Source organism: Telopea speciosissima, chromosome 9, assembly GCF_018873765.1.
Source record: "Telopea speciosissima isolate NSW1024214 ecotype Mountain lineage chromosome 9, Tspe_v1, whole genome shotgun sequence".
Taxonomy (NCBI): domain Eukaryota; kingdom Viridiplantae; phylum Streptophyta; class Magnoliopsida; order Proteales; family Proteaceae; genus Telopea; species Telopea speciosissima.
In genome coordinates this window covers 58,546,382-58,573,033 of record NC_057924.1, presented here as the reverse complement: position 1 = coordinate 58,573,033, position 26,652 = coordinate 58,546,382, and the positions used below count along the sequence as shown (strand labels likewise).

Sequence of the window (26,652 nt, the reverse complement as noted above, 5' to 3'; positions counted from 1 at the left end):
TTACACCAATCAATGAAATATCTATTCAAAATCCATCATTTACCATCTCCTGCGATCAGTGCTTTCATAATGGAGGAACGGACGAATATAAACAACAATGCAGGCATAAGTACAGAAACAATTTCAGGGAGAATGGGACACAACCACAACCAAAAATGTGCTTTTGCTCTGTTTCATGCACATAGTAAATAATATGAAATCAATCAGAGAACGAAAATTCCAATGGAGCAGCCACTGCTCTGAATGTAGAGTGGTATACTTCTCCCCTGTCAAGATATGGTGGCATGCTCAGAATCATAAATTACCCACAGCTAATCTGACACAAATAACTCAAGTATAGATCATAAGAGGAAGAGTATAAAAGTGAGCTCAACAGTTTGTTAAACGTCTCCAAAGGAACAGCTCATCCATCTAGAGCCGAGTCTTTTCAAGTACTGCAACTAAAAATTCAAAGCTGCTGGACGAATAATATTCTGCTCTGAGTGGGCAATCATATGACCTAATTGAGCTTTTTTTTTTCCCCATTTTGAGAGTGATCAAGAGTAGAAATAACCGTGACGAACAATAATGGAAGTCATCAGCCATGAGATGTTTAGTAACCACAAAAGCCATTTAAACAGAAGAAACAATTGTGTAGGCATGGTGGATAACAAAACATTATTATCTCCCAGAAACTCTACCCCTAGGTGGTCAGGCAATTGAACAACCAAACACTTCAACTTCTCACAAAATTCTAGTCCCAAGAATATAGCAGTTGAGAAACCAAGGTCTCCAGATGTATAAGATTAGCATTAAGAAGCAAGATGGAAACAAGTACAACTTGGAATGGTTTGAATCAGCCAAAACAGATGTAGGGCATTGGAGATGGGGATGCTCGACAAAAGAGGAAACAATCATCTGCTAACATCAATATAGAGGATTCTGAAAATTGATAGTAATGAGATAAAACTTCGGCAGAAAAGAAGTGTTCTAAGTTTCTTTCCTGACCAAGGGCAGTTTCAACAAGGGAACCCTTTATCCTCATTCTGATACAAGACTGAGGGATTATACTTCTGTTTGAAGCTAGTTCAATAGGGATCTCGGAGTTGGTTGTAAGAAGATAGAGATTTCACATGTCAGCTTTGCAAATGATATTATCTTGTTCAGCAAAGCTAGATAAGAGAGGGTGGACCTTGGTGCAAAGGTAAGGTTGATCCATTGAGACCAAGTGGTCACAGGTTCGAGTCTCAGGAAACAGCCTCTCCATGAAAAGGGGGGGGGGGGGGTAAGGCTGCATACATTATGACCCTCCCCAGACCCCGCAGTGGCGGGAGCCTCGTGCACTGGGTACGTCCTTTTTTTTAGTAAAGCTAGATAGGACCCATCTGGTAAAAGTTTCTGTAGACTGCAGTCCAGAGATACAAATGGAGTCATGCTACATAAAAGGGTGATGTGGCAAATCCGGCCATTGTATTTCTAATGAACGGTCTGGATTGGCCATGTCTCAATTTTCAGATCAAATTCTAACATACAGCGTACAACTATGGGCATCTTCCCTCTCGATGGTCTATGTATTGGCATGCATTCTTCTGCAGTCATGGATATTTCATCCTTGACACACACCAATCCAGATATTTCATTGGATTGTTCTGAATTGTCCAGATCGTTCCAGTCTAATACCAATAGGAATTGGGGATCTGAATGATCTAATCGCTATACTTAAAACCATGCTCTTAGGAATAGAAAGTTAACTCCAATAGCTTCTAGAATTGTTACAAGAGATATTTGTCTCTGATCTCATCAAACTATAGTGGCTTGCTCACAGAACACCCTCATTTATTGTCATCTAATCAAAAAAGGAGATAAGGCTCATTGGGAGATTCCTGTTCATTGAAAATATGTACTTCGTACACTAAATAGCTATGATATGCTATAGAGAAAACACATGAGGTGGTCTATTCCGTAGTTGTCAAGGCAACTAGGCAATCCAAGGTGTTGGAGGGATGCCTAGGTGACAAGCATAGTTCGAGATCTCAGTAAAAATCTCGTTTTTTTCTACTACCGAGTTGAAACCACACACGAAACAGGAAAAGATCAATGACTTGACCGAAATTTGGGTCCAAAATTTCATATCGGTCGAAATGTTACAAACTATCTTCTATAAATACCACGACTCGACTATTCTCGATCGAAATTGCAACCTCATGTCACAGTGGACTCGACTGGTTTTACCAGTTTTTGAAGAAAACCCCTCAAATCTCCTATTTGCTCCAAATCTTACCCAAACAAACTTAGAACAAGAGGATTAGTTGCTCAACAACAACATTTGGAGGGATAGGGATGAATTGGTAGTTGTTGGCTTGTATTGTTGAATCATGAATGTTGACTCAATATATATGACTCTATGGAAAATCCATAAATCCATAGGGAGATAACATACCCTTTCATAGCTATTGGAAATGAGGCAAATGCTTTGTGTTGGGGGGGGGGGGGGGGGAAGACTTAAAAGGAAAAGTACTCTTGAAGATAGTACTATATCTCGCGATATATCGGTATCTCGGCCTACCGAGATATCCGAAATATCCGAGATATCAGCAATATTCCGAAATATTGCATTTTTCTGCAATATTTCGGGGTCCATCTCGGGGGTATTTGGCCATATTTAGGCACGAAACTTCATGGACAGCCTTATTTAAGCTTAATAAACACATTTAAACCATAAAATTGTAAAATGTGAATTCAAATTGGTGTTTTGGGCTTGCACCTTGATTGACATACTGTCGCCGACCTTAATGTATAAATAGTTAAATACACATAGATTAATGAAATCACAACTTAAGTTACAAATTACAAGTGCTAAATCGCTAATAGTAGTTCTTGTGCCTCCTGGATCAATCCCACTCATGCCTCGCGAGTCGACGCCCATTGCTCTCTGTTTGAATGACATATGTGGACCACGGTATAGAATCGGAGAAGAAACGAGTGTAGTCATCCACAAGTGTCACGTAAATGGAATCATCAACGATGTAGGTAACCTATCCTAGGATATAAACTAGGGTTACCAATCGATCCAATCCGTGAAGAAGATGATCCACTGTGATATGATGTTGGCGCCGGCGCAAGAGGCGATGGCATTGGCGCATGTATGGTGGTGAGGTTGGTATCTAGGTCCGCTAGGGTATGCAAAGATGTTATCTACAAAAGATGATCCAAGATGTCCCTGGACTGGACTCGTAGTCATAGTCCCCTACCCCCTAAACGCCCATATGATGATGATCCATCTCCATATCCACCGTAAGGTTGTGATGCACCATAATCCGATGCCAATGGAGTGGCATGTGCGCAAAAGATGGGGCACGCCAATGTCAATCGGTCCTCCCTCCCTATCACCCATACTCAAACCACCAACAGAGCTAGATAGGTTATCAATGTCCATTTGATCGAGTTGCAATCGTGTTTGTCGACCCTACGCTCCTCTGTTGTATGTATGTAGGGGGCCTCTCGAGGTGGGGGTGCGGGGGCACGTGCTCGTGGTCCGTATCTTGTGTGGCATGATCAAACTGTGTCTCTCCGGTGAATCGGAGCGGGTCCACAGTGCCGAATCCGGGCCTCCTGGCCTACCACATAACGCTCTCGCATGCCGTCATATTCTTCACCAAAGATCACCACCACCAACATCACCACCACCAAGATCACCATCACCACCACCAAAGATCACCATCATCACCATCATCATCATTTGAGGACTTAGACCGAGTCTTCATCGCAGCTGAACATTGCGGCGCGGTGGGCGGAATGGTATGGTGAGGCTTCACTTAGCATGTATCGACCCTCGTCGGCCATATACTCGTCATCGGCGCCAATCTCGGGAAGCTATCGTGGGTCGGGCCTGCCTCCCTCCTCATCCAACAGCTGGCTCGCCTCTGTCCCTCGCCCGATCCACGATAGGGTCCTCATCGTCTGTCGACTTGAAAGATGTCGGCTAGATCAATGGTGCCCCTCTTTGTCCCTCATGTCCCGTGCGTATGTGTTGCGGTTTCAGGCCTCAGTTGTAGTGCTGCATACGCCGTATCGGATAAGCGTTGAGACCCCGATCTGCATTAGCCTCTTGGGTGGATGAGTGCGAAGGTACTCCGGTTCCTCTCACTGACAGGATGCGAGAACATGTTTGAGGCGAGGACTTTAATTGCTATTCTTCTTAAGTTTTCAATGATTCCCCATACAACACCCACCATTCAATGCATTACAAGTTTACAACAAAAAAGACATGTGTCAATGTTGTTTCAACTTTCAACTTTCAAATTTCAATACATATGTAATTTAAAACTTAAAAGAATTACCAAGATCACCACGTGCTCGCCTTGTATCGCACCTCGGTTCAAAACTTCCCAATGCATCCCTAAATACCTTGATCTATACCCGTGGAAAATTAGTAAGTACTTCTTCACTACTTATTTGAAAGCATCAATAAGTTGAGTTTCCAAATGAACTCACTTCATTGTTGCAAATTGCTTGTAGTGCGCACATCCGGCTCCAACTTCTTCACTACTTGTTTCACAAATCAATAAGTTGAGTTTCCAACCCAAGCCTATTGTTATATTGATACTTAGGGTTGAAGTAGTATCTTGAAATATGACATATAGAATAGAGGTATTGTCAATGCATAGGTAATTAGTAAATAATAATACTATGAATTAGTAAACATAAAACAAATTTACTCACCACCCTTATGCGATGGTGGATGCATAAGTTGATTCTCCCAATGAGCATTTATGATATCTAAGAAGTGTTTGCTCTGCGAGGACCCACACTATGAGCAATATCTTTCATCAGTCTATTAAGGATATAGGGCTGGCATGGTTGGGCCCTTCGAGCGAGTCGCAACATGTAGAACTTGAATTCCAGCTCTAAAACTTTCACCACTTTGCTTAGTTTGGTCAGGAAGTCCTCGGGATGACATCGTTGTTTGTGCTTCCCTCCCATTTGCGATCTTGAACCCTTCCATTGAAACACGCTCCTCGGAAGCAAACATGCTTCTCGGCCAGCCTTCTTTGTCTCGATGCTTTTGAGGCAATGTAGTTGGTGGCAAATCTTGTGATGCGAGCTTAACCAAGTCACCCCCATTTTCCTCGATAGATTGAGTGCATGGAGAGTGTTGTATACAAAGTTGGTGACTTGTCTTGCGCTTTAACCCACGAGTCTTCACCACTTTAACTTTCCCATATCTTTTAGCATTAAGTCGATGCAATGGGCTGCAAGGAGTCCAGAAGAGCCGGTACTTATTATTGTTCATCATCTTCTCACCGGCCAACTTGAAGTTACTTCCATTGTCCGGTTACAATACTGACAACATTCTCAATACCATCTTTTTCCACTACTTCCTTTAACAATCAGAAATATATTTTGCATCCTTTATCTCTTTGGATGCATCCGAGATTTGAGAACACTGTCCTCCCATCGCGATAAATCATGAAATTGATGATGGACTTTCTTGTAGGCCGTCCATCCATCGCCATTATAGTCACCCCATATGTCTCCCCATATTCTTCATCTCACTAATGTACTCATCAATCTCGCTCTTTTGTTGAGGTAGATAAACATTCATTACCTCATATGGGGTGGGGCCCTTGAATCCTGGGCCGCCTCTGCATGGTATCTATCGTGGTATCATAATGGGGGCCTTGTCATGATGTTCTTTGGGATGGTATGGTATAGCATCCACTTAGCTATTGATTCTTTAACCAATCCCTTCATCCCCTTCCACGCTCCTTTGATTCCTGGGTCGATTGCTTCTTTCTTCTTATGCAATTTAGGATCGAGATGTTGATGGTGGCATCGATGCCGGTAGAGGTGTTGGGGTTGCCCTCACACTTGTGGATCTTTTAAAAAGGATTCAAAGTTTTAGGACCTCCAGCTAATCGCACTCCTCCACTACCCCCTACTCTTTGTCTCTGCTTTGATCATCTCGAAAACTTCCTCTACTCCTCAAACAGTCCGCCTAAAATCCCTAGCCTCCTCTGCTGTTTGTATGTCATCAGAATCGCAATGTCATCATCGAGGAGGAGGAGGAGGATCATCATCATCATTGTATCGTCTTCCTCCTCCCATCGAACTCCTCACCGTATCCTCAAGTTGTTCTCTTATCCTTTGCTTGTCGCTTCCTCTTCTTTCTTCCCCTCAAACTATCACCAATCTCCTGGCTACTTCGGTGGGGACCATATGACAACCTACAACATCTTTAGATCCTCCACTGATGTTGTTTAAGTCTACTGGACCCACCTCCCATAAATTGCATGTGACAATAATTACATATAGATTTTCTCTTATCCCCATCAATGGGAGTACCATGTAACCATGCAATGTCACCCCTATCTTGGCTGGTTGGTCTCTCTTGTTCCCTCTGTTCTCTTTGTTCCGTCCGCCCCCTTTGTTGACTACTTTCCCCACCTTTTGCTTGCCTTCGCACGTTGTCTATCACGATCCGCCATAATGATACTTGTTTCTCAATGTAAGTAACACAAATAATTAAAAACTTAATGTAGATGCACTTCAATTACACTTTTAGATTACTAATACACTTGTATAGTTATTTAATATTTTTCCCCTAACCCTTATATTTTTCACAAAATTAAAACCAATTTTTTATATATAATGTTAATATAAGTATTGACCTAACACAACAAAACTATGAATTAGTAAACATAATATACATGTAATGCATCTCAAAACATATAGAAATAACTTTCATATTTTTTCATTATTTTTTAAACTTAAAACTCATATTTTTCCTTATTTATTTCTGTTTTTTTAATTTTTTATATATTTTTCTTAATTTTCGAAAATTAAAAGAATTATTTAAGAGCAGAAAAATAAATCCGACACTGTGAAGCCGTAGATCGGCCATTGGTGTCTAACATATATTTAATTCATTACCATCTAAGTCATATTACCCCTAATTATTTCCTATTTTAGTTGTAGGAAAATGAATTTTTAAAACCAGAAAAAAATAAAAAAATACATATGGGAAAAAAATTTCGACACCGTGAGGCTGTAGATCGGCCTCCGTGTCTAACATATATTAATATCATCAACATCCAACAACATTTGTACAAAGTTTTTTAAAAAAATTGTTTTAGAAAATATAATTTACCTTAAATAATGAAATTAGGCTTGGATGATGAGCTTAGATGACCCTCCGACGCGTCTTCCGGCGACAAGGAGCTTCAATGAGGCTTGGAAGGGAGGAAGAAGAGAGAAAATTTCATTTCAGCAGCTCTCGGTCGAAATATCGACCAAGAGCTGCGAAATATGCAATTTATAAGGATTTTGAATGTGACACTATTGTCACTTTACAATATCTCGCGATATATCGTGATATCTCGCGATATATCGTGAGTTCCACGATATATCGTCGAAATATCTCGATATATCGGCAGTTATTGTACTTTTTTTTCGACCTTGTTTCGTATCTCGGTCATGTCGAGATTCACGAAATATCGCGATATATCGCCGATATTTCGCGAGATTTTATACCATGCTCTTCAGGCAATAAATAATATGAAAAATGATGGAAGAGAAAAACATATACAGCCATTATGTACCTGTGCAGATATAGCTTGAGCGACAGTATACTCTGTTTCTGTTTTAAACTGTCTCCACAAAGCCTTACATTGTACTGGTGTAATTAGTGTACTACTCCTAGGAACCTGTTACATACACTTGTTAGTGATAAATCACGAAACGGAAGTTTGATCCAATTAAACACAACAAAAAACTAGCAAATACCTCCTCCCATGTGCTTGAAGCCAGTGGTTCTGCAGTGGTTTCTGTTCCCCTCTGCTGGGTAGAAGAAACTGCCACTGTGCCATCCATAAGAGATGAATAAAGTGTTGCCTCAATCTTGTCTGGTTTATCATCCAAACGAATGGCAGCCATTACGGATAAAAGTTTCAGGGACTGCAACAAGATCATAGGATCTTCATAACACCCTCAAATGTTAAGAAAGTACACATCGGCATACAAATTGTAAACATTTTACTCTTATCCAGGAAATGCAAATTACCGCAGCATAGGCAGCTTTTGTTATTGCCTTGATATCTTCCATCCCATTCCAAATCCTAGGCATTGAATCATTGTCATGACTGAAGATTGTTGAAAACCTGGAAACAATTCAATGGTGAGACCACTAAACAACGAAATTAAATGACTAGCCAAAATAGAGTATAAAAAATTAATTGGTACCTATCCTTCATACGAATCAGAACTTTCCCAGCTTCTTCTCTTGCTTTCTTCTCCACCACACCTCTTGCAAAGTCCCGTATATTCTGCACCATTTTATCAAATGCAGCTTGATCCACCTCAAAACTAGCAACAGCAGTTGAAAACCCTGATACAGCGGTTTCAGTCTCACGCTTAAGAAGTTTTCTTATTGATGCCCAGGTATTCTTTCCAGCAGTGTCAAATAGAGATTCTACAGGTTGGGCGAGTGCTTCCGTGAGTTGGTTCTACAATTCAAAAGGATATGTTTGTTATGGCACTGGGAAGAAAAAACGAACAAAAAGTTTCTCTAGTCTCCCAGTCAATGAGGAAATCGTCCATTTAAATAAGTTTGAGGTACAATACCTCATAGTTGGCTACTATTTCTGATAACTTTGCACTACGGACAGATGCTACATGTGCTTCGATATCTCGACGAAGCTTTTCCCTTACTTTTGAAGGATCCCAGTTAGCCTGCTTTACAGCAGCATCTGCAAGAAAACAAAATCAGGAATATATGACTACAAGAGCAAGTTTAAATTAGCATAGAAAAAATATCAGCATATGGAAGTATTTTGTATTATATTCGAGGGAAGGAAAACCAGATGGAACTACAGAGAGAATATTTTGAATTTTTAAAAGTACAATGGTCACGGTGTCTAGGCCTCCCAAGGCATTGGAGGGGGTCCATACGCAAGGCGACCAAGGCATCTAAGGCAACGCCTTGACAAATATGTTTAGAAGTCCTGCATCCAAGCCTGATATAGGTTGATACAGGATCTAGAGCCAACGAAGATGATCAAGGTGTCGAGTATCAGTATCAGTCAGCATAGCTGGAGGATGGTTTTAAGATGCGTCACGAAGACATAGCAGAATGAGGGGAAGATGCTAAAAGAAACAAGATACATTAAAGATACTAATGTAGTCCTAGATTGGTAGGAGACCAACTAGGAGCCAGTAAACCGGGATCTGTTATGAACAGGTGAATCGGCTAGGTCAAAATAGGATTTTTGGTGAAATTAGGGTAAGGGTTTGGTTATGGTTAGGTTTTGATGTATGAGTTACGTTAAGTCAAGGTAGGGGAGTCTATCAGTGAAGGTCTTGTTAAGTTTTAACAAGTTTAGGATGGGTAATCAGAATCGGCAGCAGGTTTGGGGGTTAGGGTTTGGGCTTTTGAAAGGAGGAAAGTGATGGTTTCTAGGGTTTACATGTATAGAAGGTTAGAAGAAGAATGGTAGGGGTTGGGGATGAATCAAACTTACTATAGTTGCAGAATTCTCTTGCCAGCAGCTTGCTTGATTATAGATCTTGAATAAAAATCCAAACTTGAACTAGAACTTAAATGTAGAGCTTCAAAAGAACTACCCCGGCTTCCCACCACAAGGTGTCAATCGGATCAAACCCCGATTTCTTCAAACAATCCACCCGGGCTTCACACCGCAAGGTGTTGATTGGATCAAACACCAATCCCACCAGCCTTGATCAAACACAAGACAAAATCTTCAATGGAGAAGAGGAGCAGCAAAAAGCTTTTCATTAATATCAAAATTCGTATCCAATACTTGCCCCCCCTTACAACCTTATATAAAAGACTCAAAAATAGACTCCTACACTAAAAAGGAAAGGCCTAACTCAATCCTTAACCTATTAAGTAACTTAAACTGACTAGGAAACTGAAATAGACTAAAAACATGGCTGGACTTATAAAGTCCTAATCCAGACCAACTTAAATAGTCACATGACCACTTAACCAAGTCACATGATCACCTAAGTGATCACATGACCACTAATTACATAAAAATATAACCAAGTAAGGAATCCCGTACGCAACCTAATTACCCATATTTTAGGCCCATAAAGTGGCCTATTATATAGAGAACTCATGGGATCAAAGGCCCAACATATATATAACCCAACCCTAGACTTATTCCTAAGCAAACAAGCCCTATTTGGTGATGAATCTGCATCAGATACACATGGAAATGGTCAAGAAACTGTTGCAAGAGCAGTTCCTTGAATAAAACTGTACCCGTGTAATGTCGTTAACTTTCCAAGCAAATAATAAATACGAAGATGAGACATAGCCCAAGTTCCAAGAAGCATTATGGGTGCCATATTTGAAGCCAAGTCTGCAATGTTGAACCTCCATAGTCGCAAGCCCACAAACGATTTATATATCAGCCACACCCATGTTTCTAGAGTTGAGGCCACCATATTTGAGTGGCAAAACCATTTCTATTTCATAAGGAATTTTTTTCATTTTTTTCATTTTTTTCATGTCCTCTGCAATCAAGGGGAGAAATCTTCGTAGGTTTTCATCCTTTTAGCAACCACCAGTGGTCGTCTCCATAGGGATATGTAGTAAATAGTGAGGCTTGAAAAAGACCTCTCTAAGAGAAAATGATGCTCCACCGTAATAAACATCTCTTTTCCAGGTTGCTAGCCTCCTCCCATCCTTTCGAAAAACAAAGTTTCTGATGTTTGTAGCACATCAGCGCATGCCTCAGTGTTATTTTTTTTTCAAAAAATAAAACAGCCAGGCAAGACAGTTGAAAACCTTTTGGAATATGAAGCAGCAGGCTTTATGGTCTATTCAAATTTTTAGACTCGGCACCTATCAAAAAAAACTGTATAGCCAATGGATCATCTGAGATAGACAGTGACCATCAGTTCCTAGAATTTACCACTTGTCAAACGGCTAGGATGGATAGGCATAGATTGGTTCATGTGATAGAGGATGTTTCATCCATCCCACTGGTTAAGTTTCAGAACCAAATGAGCAGGGAAATGGCTCTAAACTTAATCCTAGGTTTCACAATGCCATTCCATTGCAACTTTGTCACTTTGCACTTGCTTTTGCATGTGTTCCTCGATTGTCTCGGACTGAAACTAGGTCAGCAAGTATGGTGTGTTGTCCTTTTATCTCAATTCACATGAACCTACCCTCTTCTGCCAATGTGGTATGGATCATAGGCTGAATTCAATAAAGTCAACCTTAGGGATAAATCTTGTACTATTGAATGACCCTCTAGCAGCAAAGACAAAATTAATTAAGCTCACCTGCACATCCTTCATCAAACTCATGCATACAGGACTGCGTCCAAATACGAACAGATGTAGAGAATCCTTCTCCTCTATTTAGTAACTGTTCCAGTCCCTTCTTGAAATTGTTGAGATATTTAGAACGCAGATGTCCCAACATAGTTTGGTAAGCAGGATGAACAAACTGTAAAAATAAACAAACAACATGAATAAGAAGAAGATCAAGACATCACCAAAAAAAGGGGGAAAATATAAAATGAATGCGAAATGGCATTAGTTTCTCAGTCTGAAGTGACTAATTTCATGATTTTTCAGTTTATAATCTGAGTTTATATAATAACAACTAAAGATGCTCACTTCAGATAAATCTAAGGAGAGTGATGAACTCTCGTCAAAGTGATTCTTTAATGAATTCACTGTTTTTGAATATGAAGTCCTTCCCAGACTAAAGCACTACATATAGGAAGATGCAACCATGGAAGTTCCCAAACAGAAAGACCGAATTATGGATGTCCAATGCAATACATGGAAGAAATATATAATGTTACAGCAAGAAAGTTGGATAGATAGATGCCTGACAATATAATACCGTGAGTTATAGAACTCGAGGTCAGACTTGACATTAATTTCAACCTTGCAGTAGGTTGGGAGCTTGTAGGAAGAAAGAAAAATATTTTAAGAAATTACATATATCAACAAGTCTCCAGCATTCAGCAGATTAGGATAGGTGTTCCTCAACAGAATGCTGTTATCATCCTTCACTAGTAACAATTTTTTAAAATCTTCACTAGTAATTATGTCAAATTGGCACTAGTGTAAAGTGTAATACATTAGTGGTGAATTTTCTTATTCTGTGTTTTCTTCTCCCCGAACCATTTATTCGTTTGAACTACTCTACTACTTTTGATGATGTCCTGTATGGTTCCTAGACTTGTTTTCCTCCATTGCGGGAGTGTTCTCCTTTTTTTCTCTATGTTTTGCATCCCATACAGATGCCCCAACAGTGGGAAGACTCCTTGTTATAGCTGCAGTAGAATAAGTTAATGGATGGGCTGGAACATTAAATTCCATTCCAACTGTACTCACAGGCACTCTAAGATGGGAAAATCCCTATGCCCTCCTTTTCTCAGCCCGAGAGAGAGAAAGTGAGCAACATGATGCAACAAAAAGAAGGATTTTGATTCAAAACATTAATGAGCATGCCTTAAAACCATGAAATAGATTGTTTAGGGTCTTCAGGCCCAATATGGAAGAGGAATCTTTTCATGAATATGGAGGACAAAAATTCCATTAGCAAGATAAAAAAAATACTGTTACAAACACAGCAATCATATAAAAACTGGACTCCTTGCCAATTGCCATAATGGTTCAAATCCTATTGTAATCAAGAACACAAGCAAGAGCCTTGATGTAGAAATATTCTATAATGAGGCTCCCCTTCTTCATCAACGCAAATGAGACTGCTGCATATGCAGCACATTTATTATATAAAAGAAATAACCAAATATCCTAATTAGAGGCTTTGCGAGTTCTTAAAGGGACGTGGAAATATGTAAGAGCTCCAGAATGGATATGGAAAAGATATGTCACTTTAGTTCTATTGGAAATGATAAGATCATGAGCAATAAGTTGACCTCTATGCATATCATCATGACTTCGTAGAGTACCTCATTTACAAGCAACAATATTTTCAAGGGAAGCCATCATACAATGAATTGTATAGAAATTGATTTCTTACTCACTGTCTGACAAAAGAGTGAGCCAGACCAGTCTCTATCCAGTCCTACTATAGCATAATCCATCACAGAGGTTTCTGTCTATTGATTGAACCATTACAAAGAGCAAACACATTAACAGCTCGCTTGACTGGTTCCATGGACAAGACAAAGCATCCTCCGCTCAGTATAAAGCTTTTCGGGATTCAACATCAGATATTGTTAACAATTGAGATCTTGTAACTAAAATCTATATAGTGTATTATTTTATATTTGTTCTGAATTATTTATCCACCCCTCGTGTTCCCCTTTGGATATTCCGCCGTGCTAGAGCTCCTGGATGATATACATATTGTTTCTACCCTTTCCTACAAGGTCGACCTTTTAGAGGAAGTGGTTCCAACAAGGTATCAGAGCAGGCAAGGGTCACGGTATCGAGTCCCTTTGGGCGCGGGCAGGTGTTGTGAATTATTTATCCGCCCCTCGTGTTCCCCTTTGGATAGCCCACCGTGCTAGAGCTCCTAGATAATATACATATTGTTTCCTCCCTTTCCTACAAAGTCAGCCTTTTAGAGTAAGCAGTTCCAACAATATGATAGAAAGACTTTGCAGTGGGGCCTCATTCTTTATATGGCTCAATCTTCTACTGGGTTGACATGGTGATCAGGCAGTGTCACATTGAACAACCAAATATATGGTAAAAGTTTGGAGAATCTGGACTCCAAATGCCCCATTTCACCATAGACTACAAGGGTTCAATGCGTTTATGAGATTCTTCACAATAGAAGACCCTGTATGAGGTATTTAATACTTTCAAAGTCTAAACACATCGATCTATATGATACACTACCAACATGTGTGCTGTATATTAAGGAGGCCCCAATAGAAGGGAAATTCAGTGGATTAAATGCATGTAGAATTACCACCAAGGGTATTATATTCAGATAACACCATGAAAATCATCTTAATAACATTCATAGAAAACAAATAATAAATCATCAAGAAACAAGACGTGAATTTTAAATTACGTAATAAAATCAATCAAAGCTACTACTATATGTAGTGAGATTCTAAAGCAACATAGAGGATATTGATTGCCTGACTCCAAGGGGTAAGGATCCAAAATTCTGTTCTGGTGACAGAACTGATGCTTGAAGCAGAGAAAAGAGCTTGACCATCCAAACACATACAGATCATAGACAACAAAAATGGGGTGTTAGCTGACTACATTAAGAGCAGTAGCACGAATACAGAAGAAATCAAAATGATATGGAGATGGAAGACCTTTGAACACCCCAAGTGTCTTGGCAGGTTATGAACTGAACATGGAGCAATCCCTTGATCATGGAATTTGGAAGTTCCAAAGTCGGGCAAACTTTATTCTTGAAATCCAATATTTAGTTTGAGACGCTGCTTTGATCATTTTCTAACCATTCATCATCCAATTTCAGATGGAATGTTAACCCCAGAAGCAAGCTACATGTGCTTGAGCAATTCAGAGGCTTCCCTCCATCTGTCAATTCACTGTCACTTTGTGTCGATACTGGGAAGTATGGTATGAGATCCTCAGTTGATTAATCTCTCCAAGGCATGGTTCAAAATATCGCTTAATTTTGTATATCTCGAGCTTACCGAGATGCGAAATCAGGTCGAAATGAAAAAATACCATATTTCGTCGATATCTCGTGAGATATAGACGATATCTCAATATCTCGTGAGATATCGACGAAATATGGTATTTTGGCTTAAAGTGTCACGTGAAGGGGGGCTTTAATACAATATTTCGCAGATTTCGGTCCATATTTCGACCGAGAGCTGCATTTGCTAAGGAATTTCAGTCTTCTGCTTATTCTTCCACTCTTCCAAGCTCTCATCCAACACTCTAGCCATTGTTCAAGCACATTGTTGTCGGATTTTCGCCGGTAAACTCATCGGAGGGTCATCTAAGCTCATCATCCAAGCCTTTTTCCACTATTTAAGGTAAATTCTATTTCTCTAAAACTATTTTTTTGAAAAGACTATTTACAAATTTTGTTGGATGGTGATGATATTAATATATGTTAGACACCGGAGGCCGATCTATAGCCTCACGGTGTCGAAATTTTTTTTCCATATGTTTTTTATTTTTTTTTATTTTCTGATTTTAAAAATTCATTTTCCTACAATTAAAATAGGAAATAATTAGGGGTAATATGACTTAGATGGTAATGAATTAAATATATGTTAGACACCAATGGCCGATCTACGGACCGACCGGACATTGGTGTGCCCCATCTTTTGACGCACATACCACTCCATTGGCATCGGATTATGGTGCATCACAACCTTACGGTGGATATGGATATGGATCATCATCATATGGGCAGTTTAGTGGGGTAGGGGACTATGACTCCCAGTCCCAGGGACATACTGGATCATCTTTTGTAAATAACATCTTTGCATACCCTAGCGGACCTAGCTACCAACCTCACCAGCCATACATGCAGCCAATGCCATCGCCTCTTGCGCCGGCGCCAACATCATATCACAGTGGATCATCTTCTTCACGGACTGGATCGATTGGTAACCCTAGCTTATATCCTAGGATAGGTTACCTACAGTATGTTGATGATTCCATTTAAGTGACACTTGTGGATGACTACACTCGTTTCTTCTCCGATTCTATACCGTGGTCCACATATGTCCTTCAAACAGAGAGCAATGGACGTCGACTCCAGTGAGGCATGAGTGGGATTGATCCAAGGAGGCACAACAACTACTATTAGCAGTTTAGCACTTGTAATTTGTAACTTAAGTTGTGATTTCATTGATCTATGAACTTGTGAGTTGTGACTTACGAGTTGTGAGTCTTGTGACTTACTGACTTTGACACTTAGTGTATTGCCTTTAAGGCTTTAAGCGAGTTATTAAATATTATGGAGTTTATGAAAATCATGGTACTCATCAATGTGTATTGGCTTTAACTTGATATGTGATGAAGTTAAATACTATTATTAAATATTAACTGCCTAATCTATGTGTATTTAATTATTTATACATTAGGGTCGGCGACCGTATGTCAATCAAGGGTGCAAGCCCAAAACACCAATTTGAATTCACATTTTTACAATTTTATGGTTTAAATGTGTTTATTAAGCTTAAATAAGACTGTCCATGAAGTTTCAGGCCTAGATATGGCCAAATACCCCCCGAGATGGACCCCCGAAATATTGCAGAAAAAATGCAATATTTCGGTCATATTTCGCGATATTTCGGGTATCTCGGATATCTCGGTAGGCCCGAGATACCGAGATATCGCGAAATATTAAACCTTGCTCCAGGGTAATGCCAGAGAACTTATACACTGATTAGGGTGGAAACTACAAAACATTAGTCTCATGTGGAGGAGAATAGTTTCTCATTCTCATGGCAGTGCTCCTAAGATCTGAATGGACAGTAAATAATACAGCTTTGTGCCATCTTATTGGAATGCATGAAAGGAAGAGAACTGATAGTTTTCTGAGTGTTTTATTCCTACAAAGTTTAACATGAGCAGAGATATATGAACTAATTACATCAATTTGCTTTCATAGCCTCTTGAATCTTCTGTCAGCTGGGGTCTTGTAAATATAATCATTACCTCAGAAACACACACATTTTCTTGACAAATTACTGATATTTAACATCCAAAAAAAAACATTAAAGATCCCTCTACATTGCAAAGCTAGAGCTGAACCCCATACCCTGTTTATGGAAACATTTGTAAGTACCAGAAAATGCTTATTTGAGTCAAACAGTGCATGGCAATTTGGCAATAATAGACAATAGAATGTCTGAGTTCATTTTCATTTGGGTGTTGGATTAGAGCATCAGGAAGGAATGTTGAAAGGTAACCAAGCACCATCCAAGATAGGAATACTATCAAAGATATAAACAATCCACGAAAAAGCAAACAGAAGCAATTTCTACTTCAAAAGAATTCAAAGCATCTGGAACAGAAAAGAAATTAAATAAGAAAATAATGCAACTTCCCAGTTAAAAAGCATTTATGACAAACTAATTACTCTGAATATACATACTGAAAATAAACGAATGATCTCAAAAGGACAAGTCTGAATATACTCACATCCAATGCCTTCGACTGCAACTGTTCTCGTTTTGCGTTTCTTACACCTTCATCAAAGTAGATAGCCTCCATTTCATATCTACAGAGAAAGCAAGTATACAGAAACTCAGAAAGAAAGACAAATGCAACTAGTCAAAGATGGTATCTGAAACCTAGCAATCACTCAAGAAGGGGAAAAAGAAGTTTAAAGAAGCATTTGAACAGAGACCAACAGGAGGTCGGACAACGTGATGCAGAAGCTGAAACCATGATTAATTTGGCTGTTCTTTGATTTTTTCGTTGGAGCCTTTTTATTTGTTTGTTCTTTTAGCCTAGGGTTAAAACAGTCTTTTTCATGGTTTATCTTCTTAGTTCCCCTCCACGATTTTAGAGGGATTAGTATTTTATTTTATTTGTTTTAGTTGTTTACACTTATACTCCTATTTAGATTATAAGTCTATTCTATGTTTTATAATTAGGATTCAGATTAGGAATCCCAACTCCTAATCTGATTAGGATTGCTTTAGATTGATTATTTGTAAGGCCTTTAGGCCCCCCTTTATTATTATAAATAGTAGAATCGTGGGAGGCTCCCCCACCTATTATGTTTGAAATTTTGTTTCTTCTTGCTGCTGCTGCTTCTCTGTCTTGTGTGTCATATCAAGACCCCTTGTGAGTAATATCAAGGGCTAGGGCTGGAGTAATCCGGCGACTCCTTGCATCTTGCAGATCGAGAGGTTCGTCTTCTTCTTCCTTCAAGTTCTTCAAGGTTGCTGCTGCTGAAATTCTGCAATTCCAGTAAGAGCCTGCAACTTTATCATCTCTTCTTCTTACTTCCATCTAACCTAATCGACTTCCCCAAACCCTAGCTTCATCTACATTCATCACAGCCCTATTCCCTCATCAGATTACACTCAAAACCTAACCACAGGTCCATCACAGTAACCCTCCCACTTGATCTCAGTTGCAGCCTCACCTATCCACTACAAACCCTAAATCCCTCCCTCAACATAAAAACCCAGAAACCCTAAGATCTGCCTAGGCCTAACCAGCCATCAAAACCCCACCAAAGTCCAGCCGAACCACCCCCTCTCTGCTAGGAAAACTCGACCTAAAGCCCAGCCCCTAAATCTGCTCCTAAACCCTAGTTTCAGCTTAGATCCTAAATCTGAAAACCCAAAACCCTAACCCTAATATTTCTGAATTTCTATTTCTTATTCAAACCTCATTAAAACCTATTCTAATAGACTCCTAAAATTCTGCAGACCATTACCCAATAAAACCCTAACTCAATCTCCCATTCCTAACCCTAATTTTGCCCTAGTTACCCTAAACTGCCCATTCGGCCAACCCTAAAACAGAACCTGGTCCTAAGTGAGATTTATTTCACCTAGGCTACATCACAACGAGTAAGCGAGATAGGGTGAGGTAAAGCCTCAGACCGGTCACAAGAGCCTCCATAATACCTCATCAGGCAGGTAGCGGAAGCTTTAATATAAAGACCGGTGTTCAGCCACCCAGCCCTACATCTAAACTCATAAACCCATCAAGAAAACAAGTAAATCGCTATACAGCATTCCTTCGACAAAGAGGTATCTACAGGGGGATCCAAAGGGCTCATTAACGATAGAGGGTGATCTACATGGTAAGTGCACATAATTGGACCCTCATTTTTTATTTTTTTTTGGGTAGAAATTGGACCCTCATTTGGAATGGACTAAAAAAAGATCTTTATTTATATTCCCCAATTTGGAAGATATTTATTTCATTTTAATTTACGATGGGCTAAGCCAATAATATAGGATGAACCAAAAGAGTTTTGCATCATGAACTTTGTTTCGCGCTTAAGAACTGCTTTCCCCTACTTGCTGCATCAAAAACTAAATCACAAGCTTCTGATAATAAACGCGCAGTTCTAGTAAGATTTTGATGAGGACATCCTACAGGACAACCATACACTTGGCATATTGAAGGTTTATCAAAGGAGGAGATGTAGGAGACATACGGGCTCTTCAATGACGAGTCCCACTTGATGTTTGCACTTATACATGCCCACAGTGGACCCTACTTCAGTATTTTCACAGCCATATTTCAGCATATATTTCACTTGGTGGGGACACCACTAGCATGAGCAGCTTTTATTCTATTTATTTATGTTTTATTTTTATTTTTTGGAGTTATTTGGTAGTTATTGCAGTAGAATTTCAGTTTACAAGTAGTTAGTGGATTGGAAGGTAGTTACAACCACCCAAGTGGATGGATGGTTGAAATTTTGGAGAAGAAACTCCTCCATTAATCTGGATTTTATTTTCCTTCCCCTTTTGATGCAGGTTCATCATAGATATTGGCTTATTTCTTTAGAAATAGGCCTAGGGTTGGGTTATATACATGTTGGGCCGTTGTTCCCAAGGGTTTTCTATGTATTAGGCCACTTAATGAGCCTAAACTAGGGGTACATAGGTTGCAAACGGGATTAGCCCAATACTTATTTTATTTTTATGTTTTCTAATTGAACCGGTTCAAATTGGTTGCATCCAATTGGTTCAATTTAAGTGATCATATGACTTGGTTAAGTGGTCATGTGATGTAAGTTGGGCTGGATTAGGACTCTATAAGTCCAGTCATGTTTTGAGTCTATTTCCTTTAGTATTTTAGTTTCCTAGTCAATTTAAATTACCTAATAGGTTAGGGATAGGATTAGGCCATTCCTTTTTAGTGTCTAAGTATATTTTTGAGTCTTCTATATAAGTTTGTAAGGAAGCCAGCATTGTACACGAATTTGATTAATGAAAAAAGCTTTTGCTTGTTGGCGCCATTGTTCTGCTCCCGTGCTCCTTGTGAGTGTGCATCCTTGTGGTTCTATCAAGGTGGAAAGGGACTGGTGGAATCCGGTTGACTCCTTACGCCGTGACGGCTGGGAGGATCTTCTTCAAATTCGAAGGTGGCTTTATCCTTCACAACTATCGAAGCTTCGCGGTGGAATCTTCGATAGTTTGACGCCAAAATTCTTCTTCTAATCCTCTAATCCTTTTCCCAATTGATCCCCTTTATTTTTGTTTGAATCCTATAAACCCTAACTCCATTAAGGCCCAAAACTCGCAACTCAATTACGTCGACTGCAGAATTTCAAAACTCATCCAAACCCTAACTTTTTTATACCATGATAGCCCTCTAGACCTGCCTACTCATTAATACCCTATAAACCCCTTTCCCAATATCCAACCCTAACCCTAGGAATTGACCTAAATCCTAGTGCTGTCCATTCGAACCAGCAGCCCCTTTTGTTATTTGATCCTGTTGTTTGGCTCCTAGTAGGTCTCCTACCTATCTAGGACTACATTAATTGGTATCAGAGCTATGGCGGAGGGAAGCTCCAACCAAGCCTAGAAAGACCCACCGCCATTCGTTTTTAAGACCCGAGTTCGTCTACCCAATGGGAGCACAACCATATTAATTGTTGATGAGAGGCGACGTAACAACATTATTTCACAATCCGTGGTGGATATGTTGTCCCAATCAGGAGAGATTTGCATCATGCCTACAGGTAAAGTCTGTGTTGAATTTGGGTGTTCTTCATACCATGATGGTGCTTGGTGTCAGCCGGTACCACATTCAAAGAGTTTTATTGCAGTAGATGGTGATTGGTTGGACGAGCGATAAGGTTGGATTGAACCTGAAAACAACTCGTGTGTCCTACCTGATCGACACCGTCTATACCATTTATTTACTCTAAAAGGGTTACAACCAAAGGTGACCACATCGACTGTACAACCACAGGGACTGCCGAACATGTCAACTCAAACACTGCTGCTGATTCACTTCAGTAGGATCTTCTGTTGGTGCATCTGCCATTGGTGAAACTTCAAACACAGTCGTGATTCACTTCAGTAGGATCTTCTGTTGGTGCATCTGCCCTTGGTGAAACTTCAAACACAGTCGATGCCACTTGCGTTTGAGTTGACATGTTCGGCAGTCCCTGTGGTTGTACAGTCGATGTGGTCACCTTTGGTTGTAACCCTTTTAGAGCAAATAAATGGTATAGACGGTGTCGATCAGGTAGGACACACGAGTTGTTTTCAGGTTCAATCCAACCTTATCGCTCGTCCAACCAATCACCACCTATTGCAATAAAACTCTTTGAATATGGTACCGGCTGACACCAAGCACCATCATGGTATGAAGAACACCCAAATTCAACAAAGACTTTACCTGTGGGCATGATGCAAATCTCTCCTGATTGGGACAACATATCCACCACGGATTGTGAAATAATGTTGTTACGTCGCCTCTCATCAACAATTAATATCGTTGTGCTCCCATTGGGTAGACGAACTCGGGTCTTAAAAACAAATGGAGGTGGGTCTTTCGAGGCTTGGTTGGAGCTTCCCTCCGCCATAGCTCTGATACCAATTAATGTAGTCCTAGATAGGTAGGAGACCTACTAGGAGCCAAACAACAGGATCAAATAACAAAAGGGGCTGCTGGTTCGAATGGACAGCACTAGGATTTAGATCAATTCCTAGGGTTAGGGTTGGATATTGGGAAAGGGGTTTATAGGGTATTAATGGGCAGGTCTAGAGGGCTATTATGGTATAAAAAAGTTAGGGTTTGGATGAGTTTTGAAATTCTGCAATTCTGGACAGAATTGAATTGCAGGTTTTGGGCCTTAATGGAGTTAGGGTTTATGGGATTCAAACCAAAAATAAAGGGGATCAATTGGGGAAAAGGATTAGAGGATTAGAAGAAGAATTTTGGCGTCAAACTTACTGAAGATTCTACTGGCAGCAAGCTTCGATAGTTGTGAAGGATAAAGCCACCTTCGAATTTTAAAAAGATCCGCCCAGCCGTCACAGCGTAAGGAGTCAACCGGATTCCACCAGTCCCTTTCCACCTTGATAGAACCACAAGGATGCACACTCACAAGGAGCACAGGAGCAGTAACAATGGCAGCCAACAAGCAAAAGCTTTTTTCATTAATCAAATTCGTGTACAATGCTGGCTTCCCTTACAAACTTATAAAGAAGACTCAAAAATAGACTTAGACACTAAAAAGGAATGGCCTAATCCTATCCCTAACCTATTAGGTAATTTAAATTGACTAAGAAACTAAAATACTAAAGGAAATAGACTCAAAATATGACTGGACTTATAGAGTCCTAATCCAGCCCAACTTACATCACATGACCACTTAACCAAGTCACATGATCACTTAAATTGAACCAATTGGATGCAACCAATTTGAACCGGTTCAATTAAAAAACATAAAAATAAAATAAGTATTGGGCTAATCCCGTATGCAACCTATGTGCCCCTAGTTTAGGCTCATTAAGTGGCCTAATACATAGAAAACCCTTGGGAACAAAGGCCCAACATGTATATTACCCAACCCTAGGCCTATTTCTAAAGAAATAAGCCAATATCTATGATGAACCTGCATCACCTTTATTTTGTTTCCTACATAAATAAACTAAGGGTAATTTACACATACCACCCTTGAGTTTTAACGAAAGTATGATTTTACCCCCCAGTTTTGAAAAATTCTGCGTACCCCCCTGAGGTTTACAAAAGTTAACAAATAAACCCATTTCGTCAGTTCATGACTAACGGTGTTAAAATCAAGGGGTAAAGTTACAAAAATACTGCTTCAAAGAAGAAAAAAAAAAACAAAAACCCTGCAACTCATCTTCCCCAAATCGATTGGGGAAGATGAGTTGCAAGTATCCCTTTCTTTCTCTCTCTCTTGTCAAGTTTTAATCGGTTCTTTTTTTCCCTTTTTGAATCCAGCAAGAAAGGATCCTAGAAACCAGCATGCAATCGAACGGTTAGTTCTGAAATCAGGGACTGGCGGTAACTCGAGCACATTTCAGGGTGCGATTATGATGATAGGAGAAGCTAATGGGGGCAGGAACCTGGAGTTTGAGTTGCCCTAGGGAGGTGATCTGTTTCATGAAGTACCAGGTCGAACTGATTGGCATAAGAGAACTCCAACAAACTCAAATCAGTTTCAGAAGTACCCTAAGGGTTCTTCTTCTTCTTCTTCCTCAGTTTTCAGTACTGAATCCTCATCCTGTGTCCAATTTCTTTTTATTTTTCTTTGAATCCGTTTCAGAAGAGGAGAAATGAGGCGAACATTTTTGAATATTTTTTGGTCAATTAAAATTGGAAAAGAGAACAATTTACAAATACATAAACCTTGGAAACAATCACTCTCGTTCTGGGTAGAAGATCCTTTTCCTTTATCAAGCTTTTAATTCAGTTTTTCAGTTTCAGTTACGATTTCAGTCTTTCAGCTTCCGCTTTTCCCAGATTCCAGAGCTCACTTGACTTTTGGTCCTCGTGACCCACAGGAAAAGAATAAATGTACCTTGATTATCTTTCTAGTTTTCATCATTGATCTACACTGCCTTGCCATTTCTGTCCTCTTTTTCTCTTGCCGAAAATTGAGGGTCGTCCTCTCTTCCTCATGGTTTCTTCTTTTTCTTCTTTGCTGGACAATTAATTTCTCTGAATTTGCCTTTCTTAGAGCTCTCAGAAGATTAAGAAAACAGGAGGGTTTTTGAAAACAAGAGAAGATTTTGAATTCTGGGCAGTAGATTATGAAGTGAGAAAGTTAGGAGGTTGAGGAGATAAAAGCAGTGAATTGTGATTAGTGAGAGAGCGATTGAGAAGATGAAGACGAGTCGTCATTTACCAAAAATGGATTCAGAGCAATAGGGATAAAATTACGGGTCATAAATTCACTGGGCGAGATGTGCTGGAGATCTTTCCCTGTACTATGAGCACCCAACCCTAGACAACACTTCGCCACACTCCTTAGTCCTTTCTGCTTCAAACTCCACCCACTTTCTTTTTCTCCTTCACCATACAGAAAGAAGAGAGTAGTTTTCATGACTGGTTGCAAAGGAACCATCGAAACCATCAAAATAGGAATTCCGCAAAAATTCCCCTACCTTGTTTTTGTTAGCCAAAAGGGCTTCCCTATGGAGACTTCCCTTATTTTAGGGTTTATCGCCATACTTGAAATTTGATCCTTGATTAGATTTTGAACTTTGGGAATTGCAGAATCCTTACGTGTTATCGGACAAGGATACCTGCAACTCATCTTCCCCAATCGATTTGGGGAAGATGAGTTACAGGTATTTTTTTCTTTATAAGGGCAATTTTGTCATTTCATCCCATGTTTTTAACACTGTTAATCCGGAATTGATGGAATGGGCTTATTTGTTACCGTTTGCAAACCTCAGGGGGGTACGCAGATTTTTCAAAACTGGGGGGTAAAATCATCCTTTCGTCAAACCTCAGGGGTGGCATGTGTAAATTACCCATAAACTGATGGACAGCATGTAAAGGGATGATGAACAGAATTATGGAATGAAGAATTTCTTGGAACTTCCTCCCCTCCCATTTCGTATAAGTCCCTCAAATCGACCAAAACCACTGAGACGAGTTAAGCAGGGAGTTTTAAAAGTTCATGGTTTCGGTGGGTTTCGACCAGTTTCAACTGGTTTCGACCATCTTTAAACCATATTTCACTAGTTTCGACCTGAATAGCTATATAAGTGTCACTTATCCCCATCGAAACTTGAGGAAACCTGGCTGGAAATCAAGACAGGCACTTATTTAATATCATTTAAATAAATGAAATACATTTACTACCGATATTATTCATAAATAGGCAAATACCCCCTATTTGAATCCAATAAAAATAGCTAAAAAATCAAATTCCAAAAGGAGAAAAAGTCAACCCCCCAGTTCAAGAATAAAAACTGGATTTTCGGCGGTAAGTAAAATTTTCAACTTTTTAATTATGGGGTTTTTCCCAAATCTAAAAATTCCATAAATTTTAATATGGTAAAACAGTACTAAAAACCAAAAGTACGGTAAAGTATTCATTTGTTTTGATGTCTAAAAAATTATTTTCATTCAGAGCCATTTTGACAGCATTCGCGACAAATCCAAGATTCCTTAAATCTGATTTATATTGAAGGAGTTATGTTCCAGTCAAAGTTAATTTGGTGTGCGCGAATGCTGTCAAAATGGCTCAGAATGAAAATAATTTTTTAGACATCAATTCAAATGAATACTTTACCGCACTTTTGGTTTTTAGCAATGTTTTACTATATTAAAATTTATGAAATTTTTACATTTGGGAAAACCCCAGCATTAGAAAGTTGAAAATTTCACCTACCGCAAAAATCCAGTTTTTGTTCTTGAACTGGGGGGTTGACTCTTTATCCTTTAAGAATTTGATTTTTTAACTATTTTTATTGGATTCAAATAGGGGGGTATTTGCATCTTTATGAATAATATCTTAAGTAAATGAAACCATTTACTTAAATGATGTTAGGCATAAATAAGTGTCTGTACTGGTTTCCAGCAAATGTCCAAGAACAATATACACTATCAAACTTGGGTCAAAAACCACAAGTACCATTTTGAGTGTTTTTTATGTGCAAATAGTTCCTGCATTGTGTTTAGAATGTCAAAAATAGGTTGTATACAAAAAAATCAAATAAAAAAAAAACATTTCTGGGCCTCAAAACCACCAACTCGAGTTGGCTGGGAAAAAATAACTAGTTTCAACCATATCTCAGTTTCTGGCTAGTCGAAACCCGAGTTCTCTGGGCTTCTTGGTGGATCTCTAATTCTTTCCTCTAATCCTCTGAATTCTCTCCTAAAACTTATTTCATTTTCATCATAAGACCCTCTATATCTTATTCTTGTGCAAAACTTGATCCTAACATTGAACTATGACTTATCTATTTATTTAGATTAAGTACTCAGGACAGCACCGCTGATTTTCAGAACTTTGAATGTTCATGCATATGGCTTGTCTTATTGTTGGTTAATCTATGACCCCATGAATGCCCAATTAAGATTCATGCTTAGTTGAATGTTAATAGCCTGGCATATAACTATATACTGAACCTTATTAATATGAATCTTAATCTTAATTCAATTACTCATCATGGATGCTGCTGCACATTCACAGTTTAACCTATTTTGTAGGAAGCCTAGTTCCTAGGTCACCCCCTACATCAGATTTATAATATATATAACTTTACGCTTTGCAGAGATTAAACCAGTACCCAAAGTACCCTTATTACATGAGCTCCAACATGTTTGCCGGGATTAATCCCAGGTTTAGCTGGTTAATATTCTATGATTCAATCCTTAATACTATTCCTATTTTCTGGTGCTTAAATTCTTCTTCTCTTCAATTTCTGATCAACTTGTACTTCTTATTTTAGGCTTGTGATACGCTGTTTTTAGGGAGAGTTTATGCTTATTGATGTTTTTGCTGTTTCTGCCCAAAATACAACTCCATAAAATTTCAATAAGGTTTTGATACAGGACTTGGTGACATTAATAAGGAAAGAGAAGAAGAGAAGGAGAAGATATTGTCTTACTCTGAAAGATAAGTCTCTAAAATTGAACTGAGTTTTTTGCCAAAGCCTAATACTGGCCCAGTTTGAACAGCTTCGTCTAGTGCTAGCCAACCCTACAGAACATCTCCAAAGCATGACATTTGAAAGCTTATCAATTGGATCACAAGAAATGCTGCAAAGCAGAAAG

At 39.2% G+C, this 26,652-nt stretch overlaps 1 protein-coding gene and 1 long non-coding RNA gene across 2 annotated transcripts in view; one reads left to right on the top strand and one right to left on the bottom strand.

Moving 5' to 3' along the window:
* LOC122640862 (protein ROOT HAIR DEFECTIVE 3 homolog 2-like) overlaps positions 1 to 26,652 on the bottom strand; it is a 43,715-nt gene that overhangs the window by 1,836 nt on the left and 15,227 nt on the right. The window contains exons 12-19 of the mRNA XM_043834127.1: positions 26,487 to 26,578; positions 17,098 to 17,176; positions 11,296 to 11,461; positions 8,602 to 8,726; positions 8,221 to 8,483; positions 8,042 to 8,138; positions 7,765 to 7,935; positions 7,581 to 7,685 (exon numbers count right to left, since the gene is read on the bottom strand). Of these exons, the coding sequence (XP_043690062.1) occupies positions 7,581 to 7,685; positions 7,765 to 7,935; positions 8,042 to 8,138; positions 8,221 to 8,483; positions 8,602 to 8,726; positions 11,296 to 11,461; positions 17,098 to 17,176; positions 26,487 to 26,578 (1,098 nt within the window). The remainder of the gene's footprint in view (positions 1 to 7,580; positions 7,686 to 7,764; positions 7,936 to 8,041; positions 8,139 to 8,220; positions 8,484 to 8,601; positions 8,727 to 11,295; positions 11,462 to 17,097; positions 17,177 to 26,486; positions 26,579 to 26,652) is intronic.
* On the top strand, positions 265 to 26,599 carry LOC122640863. Its single transcript, XR_006329768.1, has 3 exons — positions 265 to 386; positions 21,447 to 21,451; positions 26,585 to 26,599. It is a non-coding gene; the product is annotated as an uncharacterized LOC122640863 (long non-coding RNA).